At 54.1% G+C, this 23,865-nt stretch overlaps 8 protein-coding genes and 1 non-coding gene across 9 annotated transcripts; 5 read left to right on the plus strand and 4 right to left on the minus strand.

Annotated features, from left to right (window-relative positions):
- Positions 1 to 3,018: 3,018 nt before the first annotated feature.
- D7B24_002174 (uncharacterized protein) lies at positions 3,019 to 3,459 on the plus strand (the record flags this gene model as incomplete). Its single annotated transcript, XM_028636389.1, has 1 exon — positions 3,019 to 3,459. The coding sequence occupies one exon, from the start codon at positions 3,019 to 3,021 to the stop codon at positions 3,457 to 3,459; it is 441 nt and encodes a 146-aa protein (XP_028497723.1).
- Positions 3,460 to 4,711: 1,252 nt separating this feature from the next.
- On the minus strand, positions 4,712 to 4,812 carry D7B24_002175. The gene has a single exon. It is a non-coding gene; the product is annotated as a tRNA-Thr (tRNA).
- A 1,737-nt stretch (positions 4,813 to 6,549) lies between these two features.
- Positions 6,550 to 7,729, plus strand: D7B24_002176 (uncharacterized protein; the record flags this gene model as incomplete). The annotated part of the gene is made up of 5 exons (XM_028636390.1): positions 6,550 to 6,699; positions 6,762 to 7,399; positions 7,457 to 7,496; positions 7,544 to 7,617; positions 7,669 to 7,729. The coding sequence occupies 5 exons, from the start codon at positions 6,550 to 6,552 to the stop codon at positions 7,727 to 7,729; spliced, it is 963 nt and encodes a 320-aa protein (XP_028497724.1).
- Positions 7,730 to 10,619: 2,890 nt separating this feature from the next.
- On the plus strand, positions 10,620 to 12,075 carry D7B24_002177 (uncharacterized protein; the record flags this gene model as incomplete). The annotated part of the gene is made up of 4 exons (XM_028636391.1): positions 10,620 to 10,932; positions 10,984 to 11,246; positions 11,300 to 11,414; positions 11,483 to 12,075. The coding sequence occupies 4 exons, from the start codon at positions 10,620 to 10,622 to the stop codon at positions 12,073 to 12,075; spliced, it is 1,284 nt and encodes a 427-aa protein (XP_028497725.1).
- A 194-nt stretch (positions 12,076 to 12,269) lies between these two features.
- Positions 12,270 to 13,265, minus strand: D7B24_002178 (uncharacterized protein; the record flags this gene model as incomplete). Its single annotated transcript, XM_028636392.1, has 1 exon — positions 12,270 to 13,265. One exon carries the CDS (start codon positions 13,263 to 13,265, stop codon positions 12,270 to 12,272), a length of 996 nt encoding a protein of 331 aa, XP_028497726.1.
- A 2,698-nt stretch (positions 13,266 to 15,963) lies between these two features.
- On the plus strand, positions 15,964 to 17,884 carry D7B24_002179 (uncharacterized protein; the record flags this gene model as incomplete). The annotated part of the gene is made up of 2 exons (XM_028636393.1): positions 15,964 to 16,152; positions 16,205 to 17,884. 2 exons carry the CDS (start codon positions 15,964 to 15,966, stop codon positions 17,882 to 17,884), a joined length of 1,869 nt encoding a protein of 622 aa, XP_028497727.1.
- A 306-nt stretch (positions 17,885 to 18,190) lies between these two features.
- Positions 18,191 to 19,685, minus strand: D7B24_002180 (uncharacterized protein; the record flags this gene model as incomplete). The annotated part of the gene is made up of 2 exons (XM_028636394.1): positions 18,191 to 19,091; positions 19,150 to 19,685. 2 exons carry the CDS (start codon positions 19,683 to 19,685, stop codon positions 18,191 to 18,193), a joined length of 1,437 nt encoding a protein of 478 aa, XP_028497728.1.
- Positions 19,686 to 20,902: 1,217 nt separating this feature from the next.
- On the minus strand, positions 20,903 to 22,269 carry D7B24_002181 (uncharacterized protein; the record flags this gene model as incomplete). Its single annotated transcript, XM_028636395.1, has 2 exons — positions 20,903 to 21,882; positions 21,948 to 22,269. The coding sequence occupies 2 exons, from the start codon at positions 22,267 to 22,269 to the stop codon at positions 20,903 to 20,905; spliced, it is 1,302 nt and encodes a 433-aa protein (XP_028497729.1).
- Positions 22,270 to 22,647: 378 nt separating this feature from the next.
- D7B24_002182 (uncharacterized protein) lies at positions 22,648 to 23,475 on the plus strand (the record flags this gene model as incomplete). Its single annotated transcript, XM_028636396.1, has 1 exon — positions 22,648 to 23,475. The coding sequence occupies one exon, from the start codon at positions 22,648 to 22,650 to the stop codon at positions 23,473 to 23,475; it is 828 nt and encodes a 275-aa protein (XP_028497730.1).
- Positions 23,476 to 23,865: the final 390 nt, after the last annotated feature.

The raw sequence follows: 23,865 nt of genomic DNA on the forward strand, positions 1-23,865 counted from the left end.
CTTTTATTTATATATTCTTTAATAATTTATTAAGTAATTTACTTATTAATTAATTAATTAATTAATATAAAAGTATTAATATAATTTATAATATTAAAATTATAAAATACCCTCTAAATTATAAATAACGCTTTAATTCTTATTTCTATAATAATAGAATAATTATAATAATTATTTAATAAAATAAATACGTATCTTTATTAGCTATTTACTTCTTTAAGAGCTCCTTATTATAAGTAATTAATTTTAGAGGAAGGCTTCTATTAAAGACCTTTCGATATAGAGGGTCTAGCTTTCCCTTAATTATAAAAGAGCTTTATCTATATTATTAAGCTATTCCTAATTCTATTAATTTTCTTCTAGATCTATTCTATAATTAATCTATATAATTAATAAGTATAGTAATCGTGAACGGTTTTAAGTAACTCTTTATATTTATTTATAGTAAAAGAGACGATAGGACCTTTAATAACGGTTAGTAAGTCTATTAGTAAAGGAGGTATTAGAGAGGCTTCGTTTAACGATAAAATAAAGCGTTAGCGATATCTAGAGGGCTTAGAATAAGCGTATTTAGTAGTATTATTATATTTAAGGGTATTAAGAATTTAATAGATAGATAGGGTAGTTATAGAGCCTTAGGGGGCTATAGAGCTTTAGGGGGCTATTTAGGTTACTTTATTAGCTAGCTATAACTAATCTTTAGCTCGGAATTCATCGAGAGACTTAAAGGTATAAGAGATAAGTATAGGTATATAGTTACTATAGCTAATTTTAGTAGTAGCGCTATATTCGTAGCTTTCCCCCTATCTATTATAGCTTTACCCCTGTCGGGCAGAACAAATAGTCAACAAGGGCCGAGCAAATAGTCGTTCTCCCACAGCATGGGTTGATCGACTCGTATTCTTGGCGATCTTAATCTGGGGTAAGGGTAAGGCTGCTGGTACCGCCAACAAAGGAGCTACAGGGACCGTCTGACGGGCTCGGGCCTCGATAGAGGGGACAAGTGAGCGGGTGGCTGGGCCTTGGGCCACAGGGTCGTCCCATCCCTTTACGTGGGATGGGACGATGCGTTGTCAGTAATTCTGCGGATGACAACAAAGCCCATGGTTCGATTGACTCTGTCAGTTGTTGCTGCAGGTTGAGATGCACGTAGTCACTGAATGAAGGGCCTTCGTTGAGAATCTAATAGGGTCTGCTCAATCTTTCTGAGCAGATAAGTCAGGGATGCAAACACAGGTGGAAGCATGCCCCTCATGCCCCTTGCGTTGCCTGCAAGGACCTGCATGAGCGCCGGCGATCAGTAAAACTTGATACGAGCCATGATGCGTCGCTGCTCCCGCGCTCACCGAACAGAACGCAAGCAGTCGCTGGGGCGCTTGCTCGGGATGACTGTTGCCAAGCGACTCGGCTTTCACGTTGCTCTGATTCTGGATAAGAAAACTTAGTGATCGACATGAACGCTCCGAAGCGCCGTCTGTCACACCAGATTTCCACAACCATGGTCCACGTATGACGTTTGTTGTGGAAAGTCTGACAATATTCTACAGAGCCGGATCAACAAGATCCACGGAAGGTGTTTTGATCAGCGCACAAGTCTACAGGTGAAGTCCTTGCGCATCAGATGATCACTCGTCGCCGAAGAAGCCACGCGATCCAATGCAACACCATGATCCTCCATCCCGAAGGGGCTGGTCAAAAGTGAGCGATTTACTCGGCGACCAGAAGGGTTGTCAACCAGCCGAACTATTGAGCCTCCTCCAAAGGGTGTAGATCGTTTCGTCGACATACAGCACTGACCCTCACCGCCAGAAAATGGTGAGAACCTCGTGTTCAGCTGCTCAGGTGACTGCAGGGCGAAATAGCCCAGCCACACGGCCTTTCGCCTGATCCTCGCGACAAACGTAGCCTTCAATCGGCTCTTGTCCCATTTCGCACACATCGCGGGCTTCACTACCTGCATCTCTCCAGCCATGGAAGCGAGAGCACTTGATTTTGCTGTGCAGAATGAGGAAGCCATGTTACGTAGCGGCGGGCAATGGTTACATGTGGCTAGCCTTTGTCATTTCAAGCGAAGTGCTAGGCAATTTTGGTGGTGGTGTGATTCTAAACATAGCCTCTTTCTACAGCCTGAACAAGAACACGAGCTGAGATGGCCACGCTGCTCCACGACAAGAGTGGCAAGGACCCGATCGCGCCGGGACAACGCGACGGGCCTCTGGGGCCTAGCAGCATGGTCGTAGCTCCCCCATATTACCCCCCCAACAAATACTTGTCAGCCGGCGGCATCTCGAAAGGTCAAGTGGGTTGTCCGGCGATGCCGAGGTACCGTCCCCCTAGTCAGCGACCCCCGAAAACATCGCCAGGGCCGTCCCAGCCCAACTCGGCCGAGTGACGTGAGCTGACCCCATAGATGAATACGAGGCGATGCCTGTCAATGGTCCACAAGGGTGCTCGACGGACCATCTCTGCTCGCTTTGCTCGCTTTGCTCGCTTGTTCCCGCCACACCTCCGTTGCACCCAGCCATCCTGCTTTTCGCCTGGGCTTCTAGCTCCCTTCTCCGAACCCAAACCCTGTCTTGCTTGAGCCCTGCCGGGCCCGAAGAGCTGCTGTCTTGCTAAGGCAGGGAGGCCCATCTGTCCCGAGCTAAGGGAAATCGGCACGCCGAAAATAGACCTGATCATCGCCTGATGGGGCGTCCGACCTCAACACGAAGTGTCCGGGGTGACGATCTCGTGGTTCGTCTGCTGACTAGCAACGTTGACGGCCTGGCGGAGTTGCACTGCACATCGTGACGATGATGTCGTGTTGATGAAGGCAGGAAAGTGGTCCTTCGCTACTCGAGTGTCAACTACATAAGGGACAGCGAACATCCTCCTTTTCCGTCTCAATTCCTCATCACTCTCACACATCAGCTTCATCATCAACTCTTCAGATCTACATCTCACCACTCAAAACAACCACTCTCACCAACAACTTCACTCATCTTCCTTCACTCCCAAACCAACCCAACCGCAAAAATGCACTTCCCCACCGTCGCCGTCTTCGCCGCCCTCCTCTCGGGCTCTGCCCTCGCCGCTCCCGCCGCGAACGTCAAGTCCATGGCTGTCGCCTCCACCACCTGGACCATTGAGAACACCCGCCGCGCCTGCAAGGCCAACGACTGCACCTGGACCTTCTCGGTCAACACCGGCTCCTCCAACACTCCCTGCACCTTCCACACCAAGTCGACCGGCTCGGCCCTGCCCAGCCGCGCCAACGGCGAGGCCCAGACCTGCGGCCCTTACACCGTCACCAGCAGCTGGTCCGGCCAGTTCGGCGAGGGCAACGGCTTCACCACCCTGGCCGTCGTCAACCGCTCCAGCAAGCAGATCGTCTGGCCCGCCTACACCGACAAGCAGCTCGCCAAGGCTGTCGTTGTCAAGCCCAACCAGAACTACCCCGTCCAGGCCCTCCCTTAAGCTCTTCGCCTTTTGGGACATGGCTGTCCGACAGAGCAGCCTTCTGCTACCGTCGAGGGCTCAGTAATACAGGAGACCACACGCATAGAGGAGGATGAGCATACGAACAGGAGCTAGTTTTGGATATTCATGCGAGACGTCACATCAGCAAGCACAGCATATGCACAACAATGTAATACATTAATGTCATTCATTCAACATATTGTCCTTTCATCGTGATTTTTGATCAATGTTCTGATAACTGAAGCTTCATTAACGAGTCGCTAATACGAAGATTTAGTGATTTTGATTCATACCCAGTTAGTCTTATGTACATATGCCTGTCATGTTTTGCGGAGTGCATTCATCCCCTCTTACCATGACGATATCTCTGTGCAAGATTAATTCTTTTGTCTCAGATGTTCCTATTACCTATGGTGTAATTCTGATTCACAATTGCAATATTACTGCCAGGTTTGGAAGAGTGTAACGCCTGTTTGACTTTGGTGAAAAGCGGTTTTGTATGTCAATCTTACGAGAGACAGTTGCCTGCAGACGAAGACCGGTTTCATATCGTAGCACCTTCATGTAAGATGCAACTACCACACCTCGAGGATCATTCTTAACCTTGCTGTATGCCCAATGGCCTCGTGTGTCGACAGCCGGCTCGCTGCCGTGATATCGCTTGCTTGTAACATAAATGTGTGCTCGCGAGGATCATGGACGCGCGTTTGAGAATGGGGATAGCTCCCGTGCGGCCGCAAGGCACTTGTGCGCATCCGCCAACAGAGCCAAGAATATTTATTGAGTAAATAATGGGATTCGTTTAAGCTACCTTCACGAAGGGTATAAGCCAACACCTATTCCACCGACGAATTCAACCCCCAACCATGAATTGGGGCTTCATTGAAATATGGGGAGAAAAACTGAAATCATGTACAGCGTATTTTGTCGCCTTGATATAATGGTCGAGCTGAGAGAAAATGCAGCAAGACCTACCGCTTACCATCATCTGTACCCACGAAGCTCGGGCTGAGTACTTGTGGAGTGGCTGAAGCTGGAGTTGTAAGTAGAGTCGAAACTAGCATCCATCGCCCAGGCATTATTTAAAACACAGCTGCTCTGACAAAGCCCTCCCAACAACATTACTAAGAGATGTGATACTTGTGGCAGAGAGTGTAAATTTTGCGGTATTAAGCAGTCATTGACGGAGGGGCGAGTGGGCCTGGCATTGAACATGAGCACAAAAACAAAAGTGTCAGCATTGAGGGTGTGCCCCCAACTGGGATTGAACCAGTGACCTCTGCATCTCTGGATTCGGGTACTTGACCCTCAACCTACAAGTGCAACGCACTACCACTGTGCTATAAGGGCCTGAACTTGTATTATCTCAGCCGCGACCACTCTGACAGGTCATGAGATACCTTGTCGCACTGCGTCACAAGAATCAGGACTAATCCATGCCGCTCATTAAAGCACACGTCCGAGATAGCAAAAGCCACAACAGGCGGAAGTGTCAGAGGCAGGGGGTGAAGGGAGGCCGGAGATTAAACTTTCAGCTGTTTGACATGCTGACGAACCTCCAGTCGAAAGTAGCTTTCGGATTCCTCAAGGCCATAATCAGTTATTGAAAAACAGGTAGTCCAACAGGCTGCTTCTACAACACAAGACCAAAGCGACGAAGAGGATGTCCCGGTTGACTTCCTCCTCAAAGCAAGAGGTTCGAGGAATGAAGAGGTGGCGGCAAGGAAGCAACGCTTCGTCCGGCAATGAGGTTGCAGACGGGCATAAAGCAGGCATCTTGCCACCTCTCCGATACAGCCACATCCTCAGACCCGGCCCTTCAGACTCATTACAGGCTTCATTGCCATGGGACACGCCTATTGATATCCGATGCAGCTGAATAATGCATCCCAATTGTGATTGGAACGATCTCGTGAGGCATGAACGCCAAGAAACACCAGCTGATCCGGAGAACCCGTAGAAGTTCCTCAATGGGGTCGAATTAATGACTTATGTTTTAAGCGTGGATATGAGTGGATCGCACCAAAAGCCCGCTACTGCGTATGTGGCGTGAAGGCGGAGAAGTCCAGTAGGTCTTGATGAGGCGTTCCACGAGGGTCTTTAAATGTGCCTTGACCCGGCCAATTGCAACCCGTTGGTGGGCGACGGCCCTCCGCATACCAGTTTGACACTGGTGACCGCTGGACACCTACAGAGTGATGAGGGCGAGTATACTGTTCAGCTGGTAATAATTCGAAAAGTCTGAGCAAAAGAGATCGAACTCTAATCCAGGTAAGAACGTGATTCGTCGCTTAGGACGGCAGAGCAATGTCAATCAATGATCAATAAGTCCCAGATGGACTAGGCTATCATCATTGAGAGGTATGACTGACAGACTGGACGTCAAAAAGCTGCACGGGAGTTTCGCTCGAGGGCACTGGCCACATTCGGGGGGGGGGGATGGCCATGTTCCACTGACCGGCCGGCTGGAAAGATGGAGATAAAGTAAGCTGAAGACCCCCTCAAGTATCAAGATGAGGGTTTAGGTGCGAGAAGGGAGGCATGGAAACTTGGCGTGCCGCTTCTTACACTTGAGGCATCAGCCAATGGGTTTGGTCTGTGCTTTGCGCCTTCTGGTCCCGACAGCCATGTCAATAAGCTGTGAAATTGAATGGTGTAGTGAGAGGATTGATTCGTGGATGTGGAAAAAAATGGGTATGGGGCAGGGGGCAAGGTGCACAGTCGTCCGTATAGATACGGTGATGCACAGCTCAGGCGAGTTCGCTTTGAGGATCAGCATGCCAAGAGCATCCAGGTTCTGACAAATCCACCTGGTACATAGAAACTAACACTTACAGTGTCTTCTTCGGGTACCCCCCAAGGCACCATGAATCAGGTCTAAGCTCGAGCCAAAACATGCACATCAGGATGAGTGTCACAAAATAACGGCCTTCTTCTATATAAAGTCTTGATTCTCTATCATATATCTTCAGTTCCCCGTGGAGTCAACTCAGCTTAGTTTTTTCCACCGAGCACTCCCGTAAGAGAAAGATATTCCTCTCAACAACACCAACACCAACACCGATATAAAGTACTTAAACCATCATCATGTCTGCACCACAAACGACGAAAGGCTGGACGGTCGAGGGCACTGGTAGCCTCGACTGTCTTAGGTTCAGCGAGAATCTCGTCGTGCCGGGTCTCAAAGCCAACGAGGTTTTGGTCAAATTCCATGCCGCATCGCTGAACTATCGTGACGTGATCATTCCTCTGGTGGTTTATTGACTCCCCCATTCTTCGTCAAAAACTAATGCTAGCAGGGACACTACCCTTTGCCTGTTAAGCAGAGTGTCGTTCCAGGCTCCGACGGAGCTGGAGAGGTCGTGGCAGTTGGTTCCAAGGTTACTCGTTTTGAGAAGGGTGCCAAGGTCATCACACTGTTCAGTCAGGCTCATCAATCTGGAGAACTAACCCCTGAGATCTTGAGTTCAAGCCTAGGCGGTGCCATCGATGGGACTCTACGACAATATGGGGTTTTCAACGAAGAGGGTTTGTCTTATATGCCCAAGAATCTTAATTACCTGGAAGCCGGAACACTTTCTTGCGCCGCTCTCACGGCGTGGAATGCCCTTTATGGAGTCAGGCCAGTCGGTGCCGGTGACTGGGTTCTGACCCAAGGTACAGGAGGAGTGAGTATTGCTGGCTTACAGTTCGCCAAGGCGGCAGGTGCTAGGGTCATCGCGACAACCTCTTCTCCCGTCAAGGCTGAGATGTTGAAAAAGCTTGGAGCAGACCATGTCATTAATTACAAGGAGAACCCGAACTGGGGCGACGAGGCTAAGGCTATAAGCGGAGGCGTCAAGCATGTCATCGAGGTCGGAGGCATGACCACTATAAAGGAGAGCCTCAACGCCGTCAGCCTTGGTGGCGTCGTCACTATCATTGGCTGGGTTGGCGGGTAGGTAGATGGCGGACTGAACTTCAATCTAATTCAAAGCCGCATGGCTATCTTGAGGAGTATCGTCGTTGGAAGCAGAGAGGAATTCGAAGCAATGGTAGGTCTGCATAACATCTGGCACGACAACCTTACTAACATGGATAGATTCGGGCAATTGAGGCTTATGACATCAAGCCCGTTATCGATCAGAAGGTCTTCAAGCTTGAGGAGCTGAAAGAGTGAGAAGATTTCAACGTCAGCGACATATACCGCATTCTAACGCATAGCAGGGCCTGCAAGTATCAATGGGATCAGAAGCACTTTGGCAAAGTTGCAATCCAGATTGAGTGAGAATGGCTTCTGAATAAATAACCTGGTTGGACAGTCGACACTGGTGGCCTTATTGTGACCATGCACTGGAATAGATCAGCACTTTTTACTTCAATACCGAGATGACACTGTCTTTCCAGAAACTTGAACTCCTTCTTCAAGGCATCGCTGTAGATGCGAACAATTGAGCTTCAGGCCCTGGTGTACTCACGTTGCTTTATAGGCCATTCTGAATTCTCAGTGCAAAAAAGTGCTCGGTATCTAACAGGTGTTTCTGACTTCAAACCCATCTCTATTGCGCTCGAAAATCTTCCACTGCTTTTGCAAAGATTTCATCTGTCACGATCGACCCGAAAGGGGCTCAGTGACAGCCCTCGTGCGGTCATAAGTGCCTCACTGCAGCCATCTAACTGAATTCAAAGTAAGGATATTGAGACGACGTTAGTAATTCAACTACACTGCATTGAAGGAGTCATTGGCCAAAAGTCTATGCAACGTCGACGGGTCTAACCCATACTAGTCTCAATGCGAGGCCTTCTATCACCATTAATGCCATCAACAAGATGATCAATGTATACCTGTATTATTAACACTATCTCCTCGTTCTCTCTGGGCATCGATATCTCCTTCCTCTATTTTGTTTTTGGTATCTTAAACTCATCCTTTGCCTCCATGATTGCGTCTCATTTAAAGTGTAGGGCCAAAACCTGACTTTTATCCTAAAGTTGAATATTAACGTCAGGTGACCCCTGAGGAGCCACGAAACAGGGGTCTGTTTAGGGGCTAAGAATTGCGGGAACGTGTCAGGACCGCAGATGGCCGTCCTAGCTGCGGAGGGTCAGAATTAAGGTGCAGTACAACCCCATATCCATTATCTATTGGCTGCGGACTACTCTTGGAAGACCTCTTCACTCTACCCAAACCACGCTCTGACACTGATATAGGAAGATAGAAGATCTTGTCGCTTGTACATGGTCAGGTGAAGTTGCTTGGCCGTAATGCCTCCTACAGAAAAGCAGATATCTTTCCTGCCGTACGAAAACCCTGGGCTCTCGATGCTCAAGACTCGTGAACGATGTCCAACAATGATTGCGCTATCATACTGACCCCTTATCACTTGCCGCCAAGGCTAAAAAAGCGGCTTAACAAACAGCTATCGTTTCTCAAATATTGCAGAAAAGTATGAGCTTCTCGATGGGGAAGGTAAGGCACATCTGCAACCCTCTCACTGGTTGTGGCTTCCGATTGTTCTGGTGCGCATTCGCATCGTTCACAGTCAAGGAGCGTTGAAGAATGCTGTACATGCATCGGATATGTTGAACTAAGCAAAAACTACTTCTGCGAAGCCGAAGCCGCTCAATAGGGACTCAAGAGGCATGACAAGTGCTCTGGAGCGACATGTGAATTAAGCGCCTGTCGCCTGGTGCTGTCTCCAGCTTGTATGCCCGCCAGACGCCCGGGAGACTGGACAACATTCTTCAGCAACCGTCTTGGCGCAGTGATCGAGTCCCGCGGGGGACGACTGGTCTAGAACTTGGATGATTGCCGGCCACCGATGACCCGCTCGACCGCTTCAGGAAGGTGACTAGATCCACAGCCTGGACGAGCTTCAGAGCTTGGAAGCTTAGGAAGCTCTGGCCCATACCCTGACCTCACGAGATCTAGTGGAAATATGACGACTTGGGTGCCTTTACGATGCGGTTTCTCCTTCTGGAAAGACATTCTGGCTTTGCTGGGCTAGACTCAAGCCTCAAAATGCACAATATTTTGGGCAGGAGGCCTAGAACATGCTGTGCTGTCGACCACTGGCACCGCTTGGAAACGTTTGTCACAACTAGGAAAGCACCTTCAAGAGATGACTGCATCATCAAGTAACATGAGCTCTGTTGTTGCACAATGTCTTAGTGGCCTCTGCCTGTGAGTTCCTGGATGAGCTGTCGAGAGGTTTTGTGGCACCACCCAAGATGACGCGAAGACGCCTACCGATTGCGGAGTTGCGTCGAGGATCATAGACAAGGTTCCAGCTTCCTTCCTCGGGCCGCTCCGATTGAACGTGGGGTAAGCACATGAACAGCCGAAAAGGAAGTTCCTGGAACTTCAATACATGTCACGCAGGTGCCATCTCGAGAGTCACGAGCCAACGAACAAGCAAAGACCACAACCTTCAGCCAAAGTACTGCACTCAACCTGCAGCGAGCTCAGCTTTGTCACCGCCGAACTCCGAATCGCAGCTGCCGAAGATTCGCACTACGCAAGAAAAGAGGCGCGGGGGCGATCGCTGGATTGGGAAGGTGAGTGCTCTCAGCTGCCGGAGCTACTGGAGGGGAGTGATCTACGTTAAGCCAATCTTGCATGGCCTTGGGGAAAGCAGATGCCGAATCAGGGTCCCATCCCCCGGCGCTTGAACCAGTCCACGCTACCCCGTGAAACGACCAGGCAAGTCTTCCCAGCGATCCAGCGACCTTCCATCATTCCAGTCGCGGCCTGACTACTCGCTGTGTGTAAGCGCCGGCGGCCCCTCCGATCGACGTGCTTGCTAGCCTAAAATCACGACATGGCTGCCGTGGCGCAGATGGCCTCTCCAGGAAGCTGGGGAGAGAGGGGGCGATTGTCGCGCGTTATCATGCTGTTCGACTCGGGGAGAGGGGCAAGTAATGCGACCTGCCGTTTCTGACAGGTTGAGCGACCTGATCATCGACGCGAGGGTAGGGTGAGCGCTTTTGTTGTGCCCATGAGGGGTTCGGTGATTGGGGAGCACGAACAAGTCATTGGCGATCACAGGATTGACAGTCCAGCCGGCAAGCTACATAAGAGAAGTCGGGTTCGTCGCCATGGAGGAAATGAAGCCTAGGCAGTCAGTCCACACTTCACTCTTCACGGATCCCTCCAGTTCGAGTTGTACGACGCAAACATGAAGTTCCAGACCACCCTCGGCCTCTTGGCCGCTCTCGCCACGTCCGTCATTGCTGAGGAGAAGGTTCACTACGACGGTTACAAGGTCTTCCGCATTGAGGCTCACGATGATGTTGCCGACATCCACAAGCAGCTTGAGGGCCTCACCACCACCTCTGTTGGCTGTGGTGGCGAGACCGACCACGTCGAGATTGCCATCGCCCCTGAGGATCTCGAGGCCTTCGCTGCCCTGGGCCTCGACGCCAAGGTCATCAACGAGGATCTTGGTGAGGCCCTCGCTGAGGAGGGTCCCGTTTCCGAGTTCTACGGCGGTAAGTCACTCGATGCTGATCACAAAAGAATTTCCGCTCACGCATCACCAGACGAGAGCACCATCGAGGCCCGCCAGGCCGGTCTTCCCGCCGCGTCGTGGTTCACGGCATACCGCCCCTGGGCTGAGCACGCCACCTTCTTCAACCAGATTCAGGCTGCTCTCCCCTCCAACTCGGAGATCTTCAATGTCGGCCAGTCCTTCCAGGGCCGCACCATCTACGGCATCCACCTCTGGGGGCCCAACGGCAAGGGATCGCGCCCTGCCATTGTCTTCCACGGCACTGTCCACGCTCGCGAGTGGATTTCTGCCCCCGTAAGTTCGCTTCGCCCAAAAATGCCAGATTCAGCTGCTGATACGGTTGCCAGGTCGTCGAGTACATCACTCGTGAGCTTGCTGCTGGCTACCTTAACAACGATGCTTCCGTCCGTGCTTGGTTCGGCAAGTATGACTTCTACTTCATCCCCTTCGTGAACCCCGACGGTATGTAACCATCTGCTTCAGCCCTTGAAACTCGGCATATCCTGGACTATAAACTGATGAAATCGCAGGCTTCGTCTACACCCAGTCCACCAACCGTCTCTGGCGCAAGAACCGTCAGACTCGCTCTGGTACCAGCTGCGTCGGCACCGATGGCAACCGCAACTGGAACTTCAACTGGGGCCTCACCGGCGGTGCCTCCACCAACCCCTGCGACGAGACCTACAAGGGGCTTGCTGCTGGTGACGCTCCCGAGATTCGCGCTCTCCAGACCTTCACCCAGGGCCTCCGCACTCGCGGCGTGAAGCTCTTCATCGACTGGCACAGCTACGGCCAGTACATCCTCCTCCCTTACGGCTACAGCTGCAGTGCCCGCGCCCCCAACCACTCAACCCAGATGTCCGTTGCCGGCGGCTTCTCCAACGCCATCCGCGCAGTCTCCGGCACCAGCTTCACCTACGGTCCCAGCTGCTCCACCCTCTACGCCACCACCGGAAGCTCCCCCGATTACCACAGCGGTGCCATCAACGCCGAGTTCTCCTGGACCGTCGAGCTCCGCCCCGGCCCCAACGCCTCCAACGGCTTCGTTCTGCCCGCCGGCCAGATCGCCGCCAGCGGTGCCGAGCAGTGGGCTGGTATCAGGTACGTCCTGAACACCATCTAAGCGGCCCATGACCGCGAGGGTGCGGGTTTATGATGCCTGTATTCAGAAGAGTCTGGTATTATTTGCCTCCCCTATTATTTTCATGTTCGATGAGCGAATTGCCAAAATGAGAACAAATGAACAAAATTGAAATACCCATTTAAAAATTACCTCCTATGCCTCGTGTCATCTCGTGACTCATGACCACTGACTGCTCAAACCGACGCAGCAGCTTGTGTTTCCATCTTCTTCTTGACCATGAGCAGAACGCCTGAGATGCCTCCCATGATGAACTCTTTACCAGGATCCACACCGGCTTCGTGCAGCAACTTCTCGATCGTCCTCCTCATGATCCTCACGACGTCCTTTTCGCCCACAGCCTCGGGATGTGCCTCCCGCCACCGAGTTACAGGGCTCATGGTGCCAGCCGCCATCTCCAGCATATCGAGCGTCATGGCGTCCTTGCCCTGGAAGAACCCGCCAGCCGCGTCCGTCGCGTCAGACAGGTTCCACTGCTGCCGGTAAAACGACTCGCGGTCAAACCCGTCCACCAGCTCAGCGACTGTCCAAGGCAGCGGCAGGTCGACGTATAGGCCCTGGCCCACGAGGTTCCCCTTCTCCATGTACGGCCGCAGATGCTGCTCCTTGAGATCAGCGATGGCCTTTTGAATGGCGAGCGCGTTGGGCATGTCGCGATGGATGACGATGGAGCTGCCCGTCCAAAAGGCGACCGTGCCACCGGGCCGCAGCGCGCGGACGGCGCGCGCCCAGAATCGGTCCATGTCGAACCAGTGCGCGGCCGTCGCGGCGGCGATGAGGTCGACGCTGCCGTCGGCAACGGGCGGGGTGAGATCGGAGCCGAGATCTTCGGCAGATCCGACCTCGAAGCGCACGGGTGTGTCGATGGAGGTGGTGCCCCCAATGTCGCGGGCCGTAGCGATCATCCCGGCGGAAGGATCGAGGCCGAGAGCGTTCTCGAAGTAGGGTGAAAGCTCGCGGGTCGCGGTGCCGGGGCCACAGCCAAGATCGACGAGGGAATGCAGGAGGCCATTGGAATTGAGGTGGTGCTGCAGGATGAGCTTGTAGAGGGCCGGATGGTACCCGCGGCGGTTCCGGGCGTAGGCGGCGCCCTGCTCGGCGGTGTAGGCTCGGAACGTCTTCTCAGAGGTGTCAGCAGCTTCCCGCGCGGTGTTTGGCGCAGCGTCAGCCATGTTGGTGATGAGAATGTGGTGTTGCACTACGAGTCATGCGCTGGGCCGAGGCCTAACAGTGTCGTTTTGTCTAAGGTTGGTCGTGTCACGATGCCTGAAGCTTAAGCCGCTGGCAGATGAAGAGAATAAATGGTCGATATGGTGTCCAAGAATACAGTCGTTGAAGAACCCCGCTCCAAGGCTTTTTCCAAAGAGAGACTACGTAAGCCGTCATGCGCTCGATCAATGGCTGTGTCGCGATCGTCACAAACCCCCAAGCTTCAACGCGAGTCTCGCCTCTGTTAAAGAATTCATTCTCAATGGCAATGCTCCATTGATTAGCGAATCTAGTCCTTCTTTTACTGTCTTCAGATGCTTGACGGGATGGTATCGGAGTGGAAACGATGGGCTCATATTTCGCGCAATAACTTAATCAATCTCGGGACTGAAAGGAGAAGTACCAATTAATCAGGAGGTATCAGAGCGATTCCGGTGTCTACAGTTCTTCCGGAAGTTTTAGAAACGGTGAACGAATATCCGTCTACGATTTATTATGAATCTCAACACATCACGGACTCCCAACACTTAGATGAGCTAGATGTAAGCGACGGCTGTGCTGTCCGAAGAAACACAGAGCCATCTTTTAACATGTCGTCGGGAATCTCAGCTCGACGAAACTGGCATGACGATATGCGCCAGTCGGAGTCGAAACATGCGTCCAAACCTTCGAGTTTTGCTCCCACGACGGGTACAGTTCACCTGATGTGGAGCAGAAACCCCACGATTAGTTCAAGTGATGTCATGGAAAAAGCCCGTTTCAACGGCCTCGGCCCACCTACGAATTAGGCGGAGGCAGAAAGTTGACATTTCTGCCCTGCCATGACTCCTGCAGGTTTCCACGTGCGAGCGGCTCATCTTGGCAACTTGATGCCGCCACAGCGTTCCTCTGAGCTCCTCTTCACTTCAACTACAATGCCAAGCAGCGTCATCGTACCTGAAACTCTTTACTTAATCCGGGCGATCTGGATGGTCCAATAGGCCGCGTGGTTCTGGTGGATTTTGACGCGAGACGCAAAGATTGTAATTTTACTAGAACAAAATTCTTTACTCCAGCGTGTTCGGTACTCAGGCGACTTAGAGGTTGCTGCCAAAAGCAGATTCTGTAGGTGCTGGGGTGGTGTAGTTGAATTCTATTGTTCTGAGGCACGTTTATTGAATCTATAAATGCATGCATCTTTGTGCCGCGAGTTTTGAAAAACGTTGCACCCATGCCAGTTGAGCGCTTCTACCTTCTCCTTGCTCCATATGGCATGTGCTGCGATTCAGATTCATGTTCTTAGTAGCTCTTGAATTCTCGTCCACCAAATAGATCATCAGCTATCGTCCATGCGAACACAGATGAACATCTCGACGGGATCTAAACACCATGCGAAGCGAATAACATAAGTTCATCAAATCGCAAGCGTACCTTCTTCCAATCTCTTCGAGACAACGAGTCTCCACACCCATGTCTTGCATCCTGCCACCAGGGCATCGCGCGTATTAGAGCGAGTCCCGAAAACATGTCACGGCTCAATAACCACCCCTCGAAATCATCTCCACTAACGGGCAAGGTCTTCGGGATTCAAAGCCATCTATCTCATACAAAAGAGTGTCAAGGCTACGCTAAACTCCCCTCCGTCACGCGTAACCTGTGCTATCGCCGCTGCCCTCAAGATCCCTTGAACCGACTTCCAAGGCGTCATAGTGGGCAGAACGAGCTGGCACTTTGGCCAGCCAAGACACCAAAGCCAGCATGGCGGCCTTTTTATGAGTGTTGCCAAACCATGACATGCACCGAAACTCCACTGTAGACCAAGGTTCTATGTCCAACCTCGAGTCATGAGGCCCCCAAGCCAGCCCTGCAACACTGGCTCCCAAGACAGATTTGGACGCCTTGTTGGCCTGTTGGCTCGCCGCTCCAGGCGAGGTCCAGTTTAAGGTTCCCACATCCATCGGTCTTACAGTGGGCCGCCAGCATCAAGATCCTGGATCATGGGGGCCGTCAGAACGCCAACTGGGTTGTCCACGGGTTGGATTCAGGCAGAGTGCCCCGAAAGAGTGGTTCATTCCACCGAAAGGCGCCAGGGAGGCAAGTAACCTTAAATCTTGGCGGCCAAGCCAGTCGCCCAAGTGCCGTCTAATAAGATCCTGATGCGGTGTGGCCAGCCAAGCACTCGCCTGCCGAAACGGCCCACCACCCGCACCCCTGAAAGGGTTTTCCAGCGGGCCAAGAGGACGCTGATGGTGGTGGGATGGCTCGGGTTTCCACATGCGGCAAGGCCGAAGACGACTTTTCGATGGCCGACCCGTCAGCATCCCGAACGACTCTGAATTCTTATTACTCGAGGCGCGTTTAGGTCAGCCTCGCATCTTGGTTTCGTCGAATCGTGATGGCCAACTAGCGCAAGGAGCATGGCATTGGCACACGTCACTCTGGTTCTCGCGACCGGCGAGAATGAGGGTCAGCGTTGCATCTTGGCCAGCAGAACAGCGGACCTGCGCACCTCGTGCGCGATGCACGAATGAAAGGGAAGGACGGGGACCAAGAAGTCTTGGGAACCGCAAGATCAACACTCGTGGTATATATACGACTGTTGCGCCGCCTTGGGAGTGGCATGCTTTCCCCGTGTTTCCACCCCCAGACCACCCAAGAACCGTCATTGCCACGACATTCACGATGTCTGAAAAGTCGGACAGAGCGGATACTATCAACAACCACCAGGGGACGGTGGATAGCACCCCGAAGAGTGGATTCGGTCGATTCTGCAGTAAGATGGGCGATCTGCCACAATGGAAGGTCAACGGAAAGCTTCTGCGCGGTGCCGCCTTGAACTGGGGCATCGGTGTCATCGCCTCCTGCGGCTTTGTGAGTGTACCTACGTTGCTTCGGAGATGAAGCTCTGCTAACATGGTGAAAGCTCATGTTTGGCTATGATCAAGGCGTTCTGTCCGGGCTCCTCACCCTCGACGACTTTCAGAAGAATCAAGCCTTGATGACTCCCCTCGACGCCTCGAACCCTCTTTGCTGGAACGATGATGGCTCACGCGACGAACGCTACTGCCACGGTGACGCCAATACCCAAGCCGCTGGCGTTGCCATGTATCAGATTGGTTGCTTTTTAGGCGCTGTCCTCATTCTCTTCTACGGCGAGAGCTGGGGTCGCCGGTCGTCGACCTTCTGGGGCTCCCTTATCATGATTATTGGTGGAATCATGCAGGCTGCGTCTTTCGAATATGGGCTCTTCGTCAGTGGCCGCGTTGTCGGTGGCATCGGGAACGGCATGGTGACCTCAACCATTCCCACCTGGCAGTCCGAGTGCGCACGCCCTGAGAAGCGCGGCTTCCTGATTCTCATCTCCGGCGCCCTCATCTCGGGCGGTATCATGATCTCCTACTGGGTTGTTTATGGATTCTATTTCCTTGAGGGCCAGGTCCGCTGGCGCTTCCCCGTCATGTTCCAGTCCTTCTTTACCATTCTTGTCATGATTGGACTGCTCTATCTGCCCGACTCGCCTCGTTGGCTCTTGATGAAGGGTCGTACCGCTGAAGCCCGCGAGGTCATCGGTCGTCTCCTAGATCGCCCCGAGGACTCTGCCGAAGTTGACGAAGAGGTCAACCAAATTGCTGCTGCTCTCAATGTGGAGCACAACGGTGGTCGCTTCAAGCGCCTCCTGACGAATGGTCCCTCCCAAAACCTGCGCCGTACTCTCCTCGGCATCGCCGCCCAATTCTTTCAGCAGATTTGCGGCATCAACCTCATCACTTACTACGCTACTTTCGTCTTCGAGAACTCGCTTGGGTTCGGACCCCAGCTCTCCCGTCTCTTGGCCGCTCTGAACGGTACCGAGTACTTCCTCGCCTCCCTCGTCGCCCTGCCCCTCATCGAGCGCGTTGGACGCCGCAAGCTCATGCTTTTTGGAGCCTTCGGCATGATGGGATCCATGGCCATTCTTGCCGGCACGACCTCGACGGGCACGACCAACGAGGACGGCGCGCCCCAGCTTTCGACCGCATACGGCGTCACGGCTGTGGTCTTCCTCTTTGCATTCAACTCGTTTTTCGCCGTTGGATGGCTTGGAATGACGTGGCTGTACCCAGCTGAGGTGACGGGACTCAACATTCGTATCCAGGCCAACGCCCTCTCGACGTGCAGCAACTGGATCTCCAACTTCCTCATCGTCATGATCACCCCGCCGGCGTTCGCCAACCTCCAATGGAAGACCTACGTTATGTTCGCCGTGTTCAACGCGGCTCTCATCCCTTGCGTCTATATATACTTCCCCGAGGTAAGCTTACTTCTTGGTTTCCGGGAGGTAGCACAGCATGGATACATTGCTAACCCAACACAGACCTCTAAGCGCTCTCTCGAGGAGATTGACCTCTACTTCGCCCGTGCCTGGTCAGAGGGCGTCTCTCCCGTCAAGATGGCCAAGACGATGCCCCGATACACCGCAACTGAGCTTGACAATGAGTTGGCCAAGTATTTTAGCGCCGCGGATATTGAGCAGCGCAGGGGTTCCATGCTGCAGTCGCGCCGGCCATCCGCCATGACCCAGGCGCCAGATGAGCCTTCGGTGAACAAGAACGCCACTCAGTGAGAGTTGCGTTCCGAATGGGAATAGATAGTTTGGATGAGCTCTGTTCAATGTTTAGAGGGGGTGAATAGATGTTTTTCGCCGCACGACTGGTTGTGTTTCGCGAAACATGCGCCATTTGACTCCAAGAGTACTTTTCAACGAGGCTTCGCAGCCTTTGCACAGAACTAGTGAAGTACCATATGGATTTTGCGAAGCGTGTCTTCGCCTGAATCTATGACTTCTGGCTTCATGACTAGAAGAACAATCACGATGTGTACTTTCCTAGCATGATGCTGTCCACACAAAATCAGCATCCGCATCGAGTCCTTAAGACTTCGGCGATTTGCCCCCCTCTTCTCCGGACTTTCGTTCAGTCATTCGTCTTCTGACCCCTCGCAGATCATCTTCATCGAATGGGGGCATCGGCTGCATTCTGCCCAAAGGAGAAGGTCGTGGATCGTCATCGGCCAGCTTGGACCCCTCTTCCTCGACCACACTTCGAGCTGGTGGTGACCCAATCTTTGAAGGCGACTGAGATTCAAGACTTGTCTTCGTCTTCTTTCTCTTCTGCACACTGCCTTCCGCTGTCGACGCTCTTTTTTCCTCATATATTCGAGTAGCTCGCCTTGAGTCCGCATTTCTTTCTTCTTCTGGACGAGAGAATACCTCTGGGGGCCATTCTCCAGTCTCCTCACGAAGGTTTCGCCCATCATCTCGGACTCGGGAACCGGTAAACCGATCGGAGACTAGTGATTCAGGTATATCAACGTACCGTACGGTAGGTGTTGAGAAGTCTGTGGTCGTAATAATTGGAGTTCGAGCAGTCGTGCTCGGCCGCGGGCTGGGTGGCCGACGATGAGTGCCTGAAGACCTGGCGTGCCGGGGCGTCGTTCGAGGAGGTGGGGGTTGCGGACCCGAATCGGCGCGACGTGTTCGAGGGGGAGGAGGAACCAAGTCCTGCCGACTGTTTAGATGGTCGTTGTACGCATACAACTTTCGGGGTGCAGCGCCGTGCTCGTTTCGCGGTTGTCTCGGGGCTTGGCCTCGTCGCTTTGTTGACGGTACAATTTTCAAGGTGCTAGCCACGACGGCCTTTTCCACGTCCCGAAGCGAAGCAATCTCGTCAGGCTGTATGACCTCTGGGTGGACCTTTCGAAAACTCTCGATTTGTTTCGTCGCGAAACGCACGTCGCGTCTCTGCTCGACAATCTGTTCTGACAGGAACTTTCTGACGACGACAATCAGCTGTCGATTCAAGCAACCTGCGCTCCACAATGCTCACTCACACCTGCTCTTTCAAAGATCGCAACTCTTTCGAGTCTGTATTCTTGTCCTGCAGAACTCGGATCTGCCTCATGAAATCCTCACACAGCATTGTGCTGATGAAGAGGTTGGCCGTGGATTTCGTCGTCTCCTGCATCATCCGGGACATTGCCACTGCAGCCTTTTTACGATACCAGCGCCAGCTAAATCCCAACCGGACAAAATAGCTGTCATTGCTGCCGACGTGCTGCTCATCTATCCCGGTGTCTATCACAAGGTCGCGGAGACGCAGCTGAACCTGGCCGAACTCTTTGATAAGTCCATCGAGAGTCGCCTCCCGCTCGGGGCGCTGATCCGTTTCGATCAGTTCGAGGGACAGACGAGCGGCCGTAAACAAGGAGGTGATGACGGCACTCATGTTCTTGGAGCTCGTGGCGAAATACTGGCAATCTTCCGAGGCGTGGCTTAGAGCGCTGAAGGAGTCGCTGAGCCTGACGAATTCTTTGGCAATCTGTAGGCCAACGCCTACGACGCCGAGAATGGCGAACGCCTCGGCCATGGTTGTGACGCTTTCTGTTTGTTAGAGACGAGATGCGCAGGATATGCGTTGGAAGACGGATGCCTCGGACTAAATGCTCCCCTCCGACAAGGGCTGATTCAGCCTTGTCTTGTCTCGCCCATCTTCTGTGCAGACCGAGGACGCTGTTGGTCGCGACTAGTTCTTTTCAGGCGACCGAGATGATTACATGGGCTTCACGTCGGTCCAATGGGCATTTCGAGGCTGACGGTTCTCCCGCTTGATTGGATCCAACCCGCCACCTTCACTCGGAGGGTGTGATGGGCCCTCGATCCATCATGATACGCAGCCGGACGGCACTCGGTGTCCGAGAGGTGTGTGGTTGGCTTTGGCTCTTGGTTCAGAGAATCCCCTGGTTTGTTTGTCCTCATGAGGGTGATGAGAGTAATGGTCCAATGCCGGGGGCTTCGTGTGAGGCAGAAGTCACCTGTGTAAGCAGCCTTCGTTCTGCTTATTGATAGACATCGTGCCCGTGATGCGATGCAGACGAAGGGTCTGTATGAATGAGCTGTGTTCGACATGGTGTTTCTTGTGCACCGAAAGCCTGGGTACTCAAGAGGGCGTATTGCTAGGCAGATTCGAGCTGTCACAGTCTGTTCAACATTATCGGTCGGGTGTACGAAGGCAGCCTTGAAGACTCTGGCTGAATTGACCAGCTGTCATGTGCTCGCGCAGACACTTCGATATCACTTGGAGAAAACGGGCCCAAGACCCATGAGCTTTGCCCCAGCAGCCTTTCCTGCTATTCCCTGAGAGGGGAGGATCAGCTTTGACGGCAGGTCATCACTTGAGGGCCAGCTGCAAAGAATGAAATGACCGTGCTCTGAGCGAGAGCCTTCTAAGCTACATCCCTTGGCATCAGGAAACGGAGTAGACGGATTCAGGACAAGGCTCTGGACCACATCTGGTCAGAACCTGCTGGAAGCTGCAAATCGTCGATCACCAATGACATACGACAGGTCACAATCGTCGAGGCTCATCACGGCCTCCGAGATAGACCTCGTCGTCAGCGCAGCTGGCACCGTGACACCGACGTAACTTGTAAACGCAGCAGCCTAAACCACTCCCTCTCTTTATCCAGATTACGCCGGAACGTTGCTCTCCCACCTTGACTCCGTCGAGGTAACGCAGCGACGCACGCTGCCAGCCATTGCAACGCTCCGTCGCGCGGCAGGCAACCACTGCCCCCTCGCCCCGATTCAGACAAGATCCGCCGCCGCCGCCTCCCTCATGTCGCGCCGCCACTGCTCCCTGACCTCCCGCACGAGCCCCGGCGTCGCAAACACGTCGACCGCCGTGCCCGCCATGGCCCTCGCCACGCGCATGGCCCTGTCGAAGGCGCCGCGCGTGCCGGACGCCTTCTCAAAGTCGCGACTGTGCGGCGGCCCGGCCTCGACGCCCGGTGGAATGGCAAAGCTGACGTTCATGCTGGGCACCGCGTAGCTGACGTCGCCCTGGTCCGTACTGGCCTTGACCCACGTGGGCTGGCCCGGCGGCGGCAGGTGCGGCGGCGGCGGCGGCGGCGTGATGGCGCCCCAGTAGCGCGCGTACGCCGCCGCGAGCACGCGGTTGGGCACGTGGTCCCTGTACCCGGGGACGACGTCGAGGGCGAGGGTGGCGCCCGTGGCCTCGGCGCCGGCGCGGAAGCAGGCCTCGACCTTGGCGCGGAGCTCGTCGAGGCGAGCGGCGGACGCGGCGCGGAGGACGGCGACGCCGGCGGCGCGCTCGTGGATGACGTTGGGCCGGTTGCCGCCGTCTGTGATCTGGAGGCCGATGACGTCGTCGGGACGCGTCTGCTGACGGAGGGCTGAGACGGCGCCGTAGGCGACGACGAGGGCGTCGAGGGCGTTGATGCCGCGCCAGGGGCTGTTGGCGGCGTGGGCGGCGCGGCCGTGGTACGTGGCGTTGAGGTGCACAAAGGCCGTCGTGCGCACGAGGGCGCTGTTGTTGAAGATGCCCGGGTGCGAGATGAAGGCTGCGTCGACGTGCTTGTAGGCGCCTGCGCGGAGGCAACGTATCTTGCCGCCGGCGCCGCCTTCTTCGGCCGGCGTGCCGATGAGGAGGACCTTGCCGGCGAGGTTGTGCCGGTGGAGCGTTTGGGCTGTGGCCAGACCTGCTGCCAGTGAGACCATGGCGATGAGGTTGTGGCCGCAGGCGTGGCCGAGGCTGGGGAGGGCATCTGCATCCTTGGTCAGCCTATACGTGGTGAGGATGGTGTGGGAGCACCCCAAGAGGATGACGGACCCATCTCGGCGTTGAAAGCAATGACGGGGCCGGGCCTGCCAGTGTCATACTCAGCCGTCCACGCCGTCTCCATGCCATAAGCAGATGGCGTGACCTTCCAGCCCTTCCGGGCCCTCATGAAGTTGGTCAGGGCATCGTGCGCCTTGTACTCGTTGTAAGCGAGCTCCGGGTTTTCGTGGATAAAGGTGTTCAGCGGCCAGAGCAAAGGCTCCAGGGCCCGGATGAATTCGTCCACATCGTCGAGGTAGTCGACTTCTTGTGTGGTTGTGGGCGCGTATTCGGGATCGCCAGGTCTTGGAACTAGGATAAAGTCGTCTTCCATAGTGAAGCAGCGGGCAAGACGTCGGCATGCCTCGTCCCGTTGGCAACACGCGGCATCCTGGTGGTGAGCTGATGTGGGAGGGGGATCGATGTGTCGCTAGGATATAAGAGCGCGTACGGAGCCTAGCTGGGGCGATCCACGACCGGTGTCACCCCCCCAGTCGTTCATACGAACCAAAGGACAGGCCTTGCTGGTTCAAAGTGGGGATGATCCCGTCCTCGTGGCAGATCAAGAGGGCAGAGGCCAGGCAACTAATTAATACATTGGGAGCGCGCTGAACCCCATGATGGATCGGCTGCCGGCAGCATACTTTACCTTACTTACCTTTGCGTCCAAGTCTTCCAGCTCCACTCCATCAGGCGTTACATTCTCCTCAGCATGATGGTCGGTGACAAGCACAATGTGGCTACGACGCTGAATTATTGGGACGACCCCGGCGATGGCTCCAAGCCCACGCCCATTTTCATCGGCAAGGGCAGGATCAGCAACAAACGGCCGCACAAGGCGCACAAGTTTGTCATATCAGACATCAGCGGCGAGGAGGACCAGTACACCCTCGACCAACACGGCTTTCAGTATCTGCACCACGCCAGCATCGAGGAAGCCTTTGCCGACGAGGAGCGGATCAAGGCGGCCTACTATGAAGAGTGCAAGCAGCTTCTCACGTCTGCGACGGGCGCGCGCATGGTCCACATCTTCAACCACAAGGTGCGCAGGGGGCCGACGCAGTGGCATCACCTCGGCCTCAAGAATCTCGCGAATCGCGGTCCCGTCACCAGGACGCACGTCGACCAGTCGTACGACGGCGCCGAGCGGCGCCTGCGGTGGGAGTTCCCCTCGCGCGAAGAGGCAGACGAGCTCGTAAAACGCCGCTACCAAATCATCAACATCTGGCGACCCATTGCGCCCATCTTCAAGGACCCCATCGCCGTGGCGGCGGCACCGTCCGTGCCCGACGCGGACCTGGCAGGCGCCGAGATGACGGAGGACGGGTTCGTCGGCGAGTCGTGGGTTGTACGGCACAATCCGGAGCACAGATGGTTTTACAAGCACGGCATGACGCCGCGAGACGTGCTGCTCATCAAGTGCTTCGACTCGGACGAGGGTGTCGCGAGGCGGGCGCTGCATTCAGCGTTTGAGGACCCTGCGTACGCCACACGCGAGTCTCGACAAAGCATCGAGGTCAGGGCCCTGGTCTGCTACTGAATGACACGTTGCTAAGGGCATGTTCCGAGGAGGGGCAAGGGGGGAAGGGCGGGGGTCTCAGCGCAAGGAGAGCGTCAAAGGAGCCAAAGGAGCCAAAGGAGCCATAGAAGCCAAAGGAGCCAAAGGAGAGAAGAGGGGGGAGGCAGCGGAACCCCTCATCTGGCGAGCGGGCCCCCCAGAAGGGGAGAGGCTAAGAAGCTCTAGGGATCATATAGTCCGGTGAAATTACGACGCTCGTTAGTTGATAACAAACGGGATGAACTGCCGGGGGTCCACATATTGCTGCGGTTGGTGCTGGGCACTATGGGAGAAAGACGCGCAATATGGGCGGGGCGCGCGACGAGGGGCGCGGGGGGGTGATTGAGGATGAAGGCCACTCACTATACGGGG

The sequence above is a fragment of the Verticillium nonalfalfae genome (genome assembly GCF_003724135.2).
Source record: "Verticillium nonalfalfae strain VnAa140/NRRL 66861 chromosome Unknown scaffold_15, whole genome shotgun sequence".
NCBI classification, from domain to species: domain Eukaryota; kingdom Fungi; phylum Ascomycota; class Sordariomycetes; order Glomerellales; family Plectosphaerellaceae; genus Verticillium; species Verticillium nonalfalfae.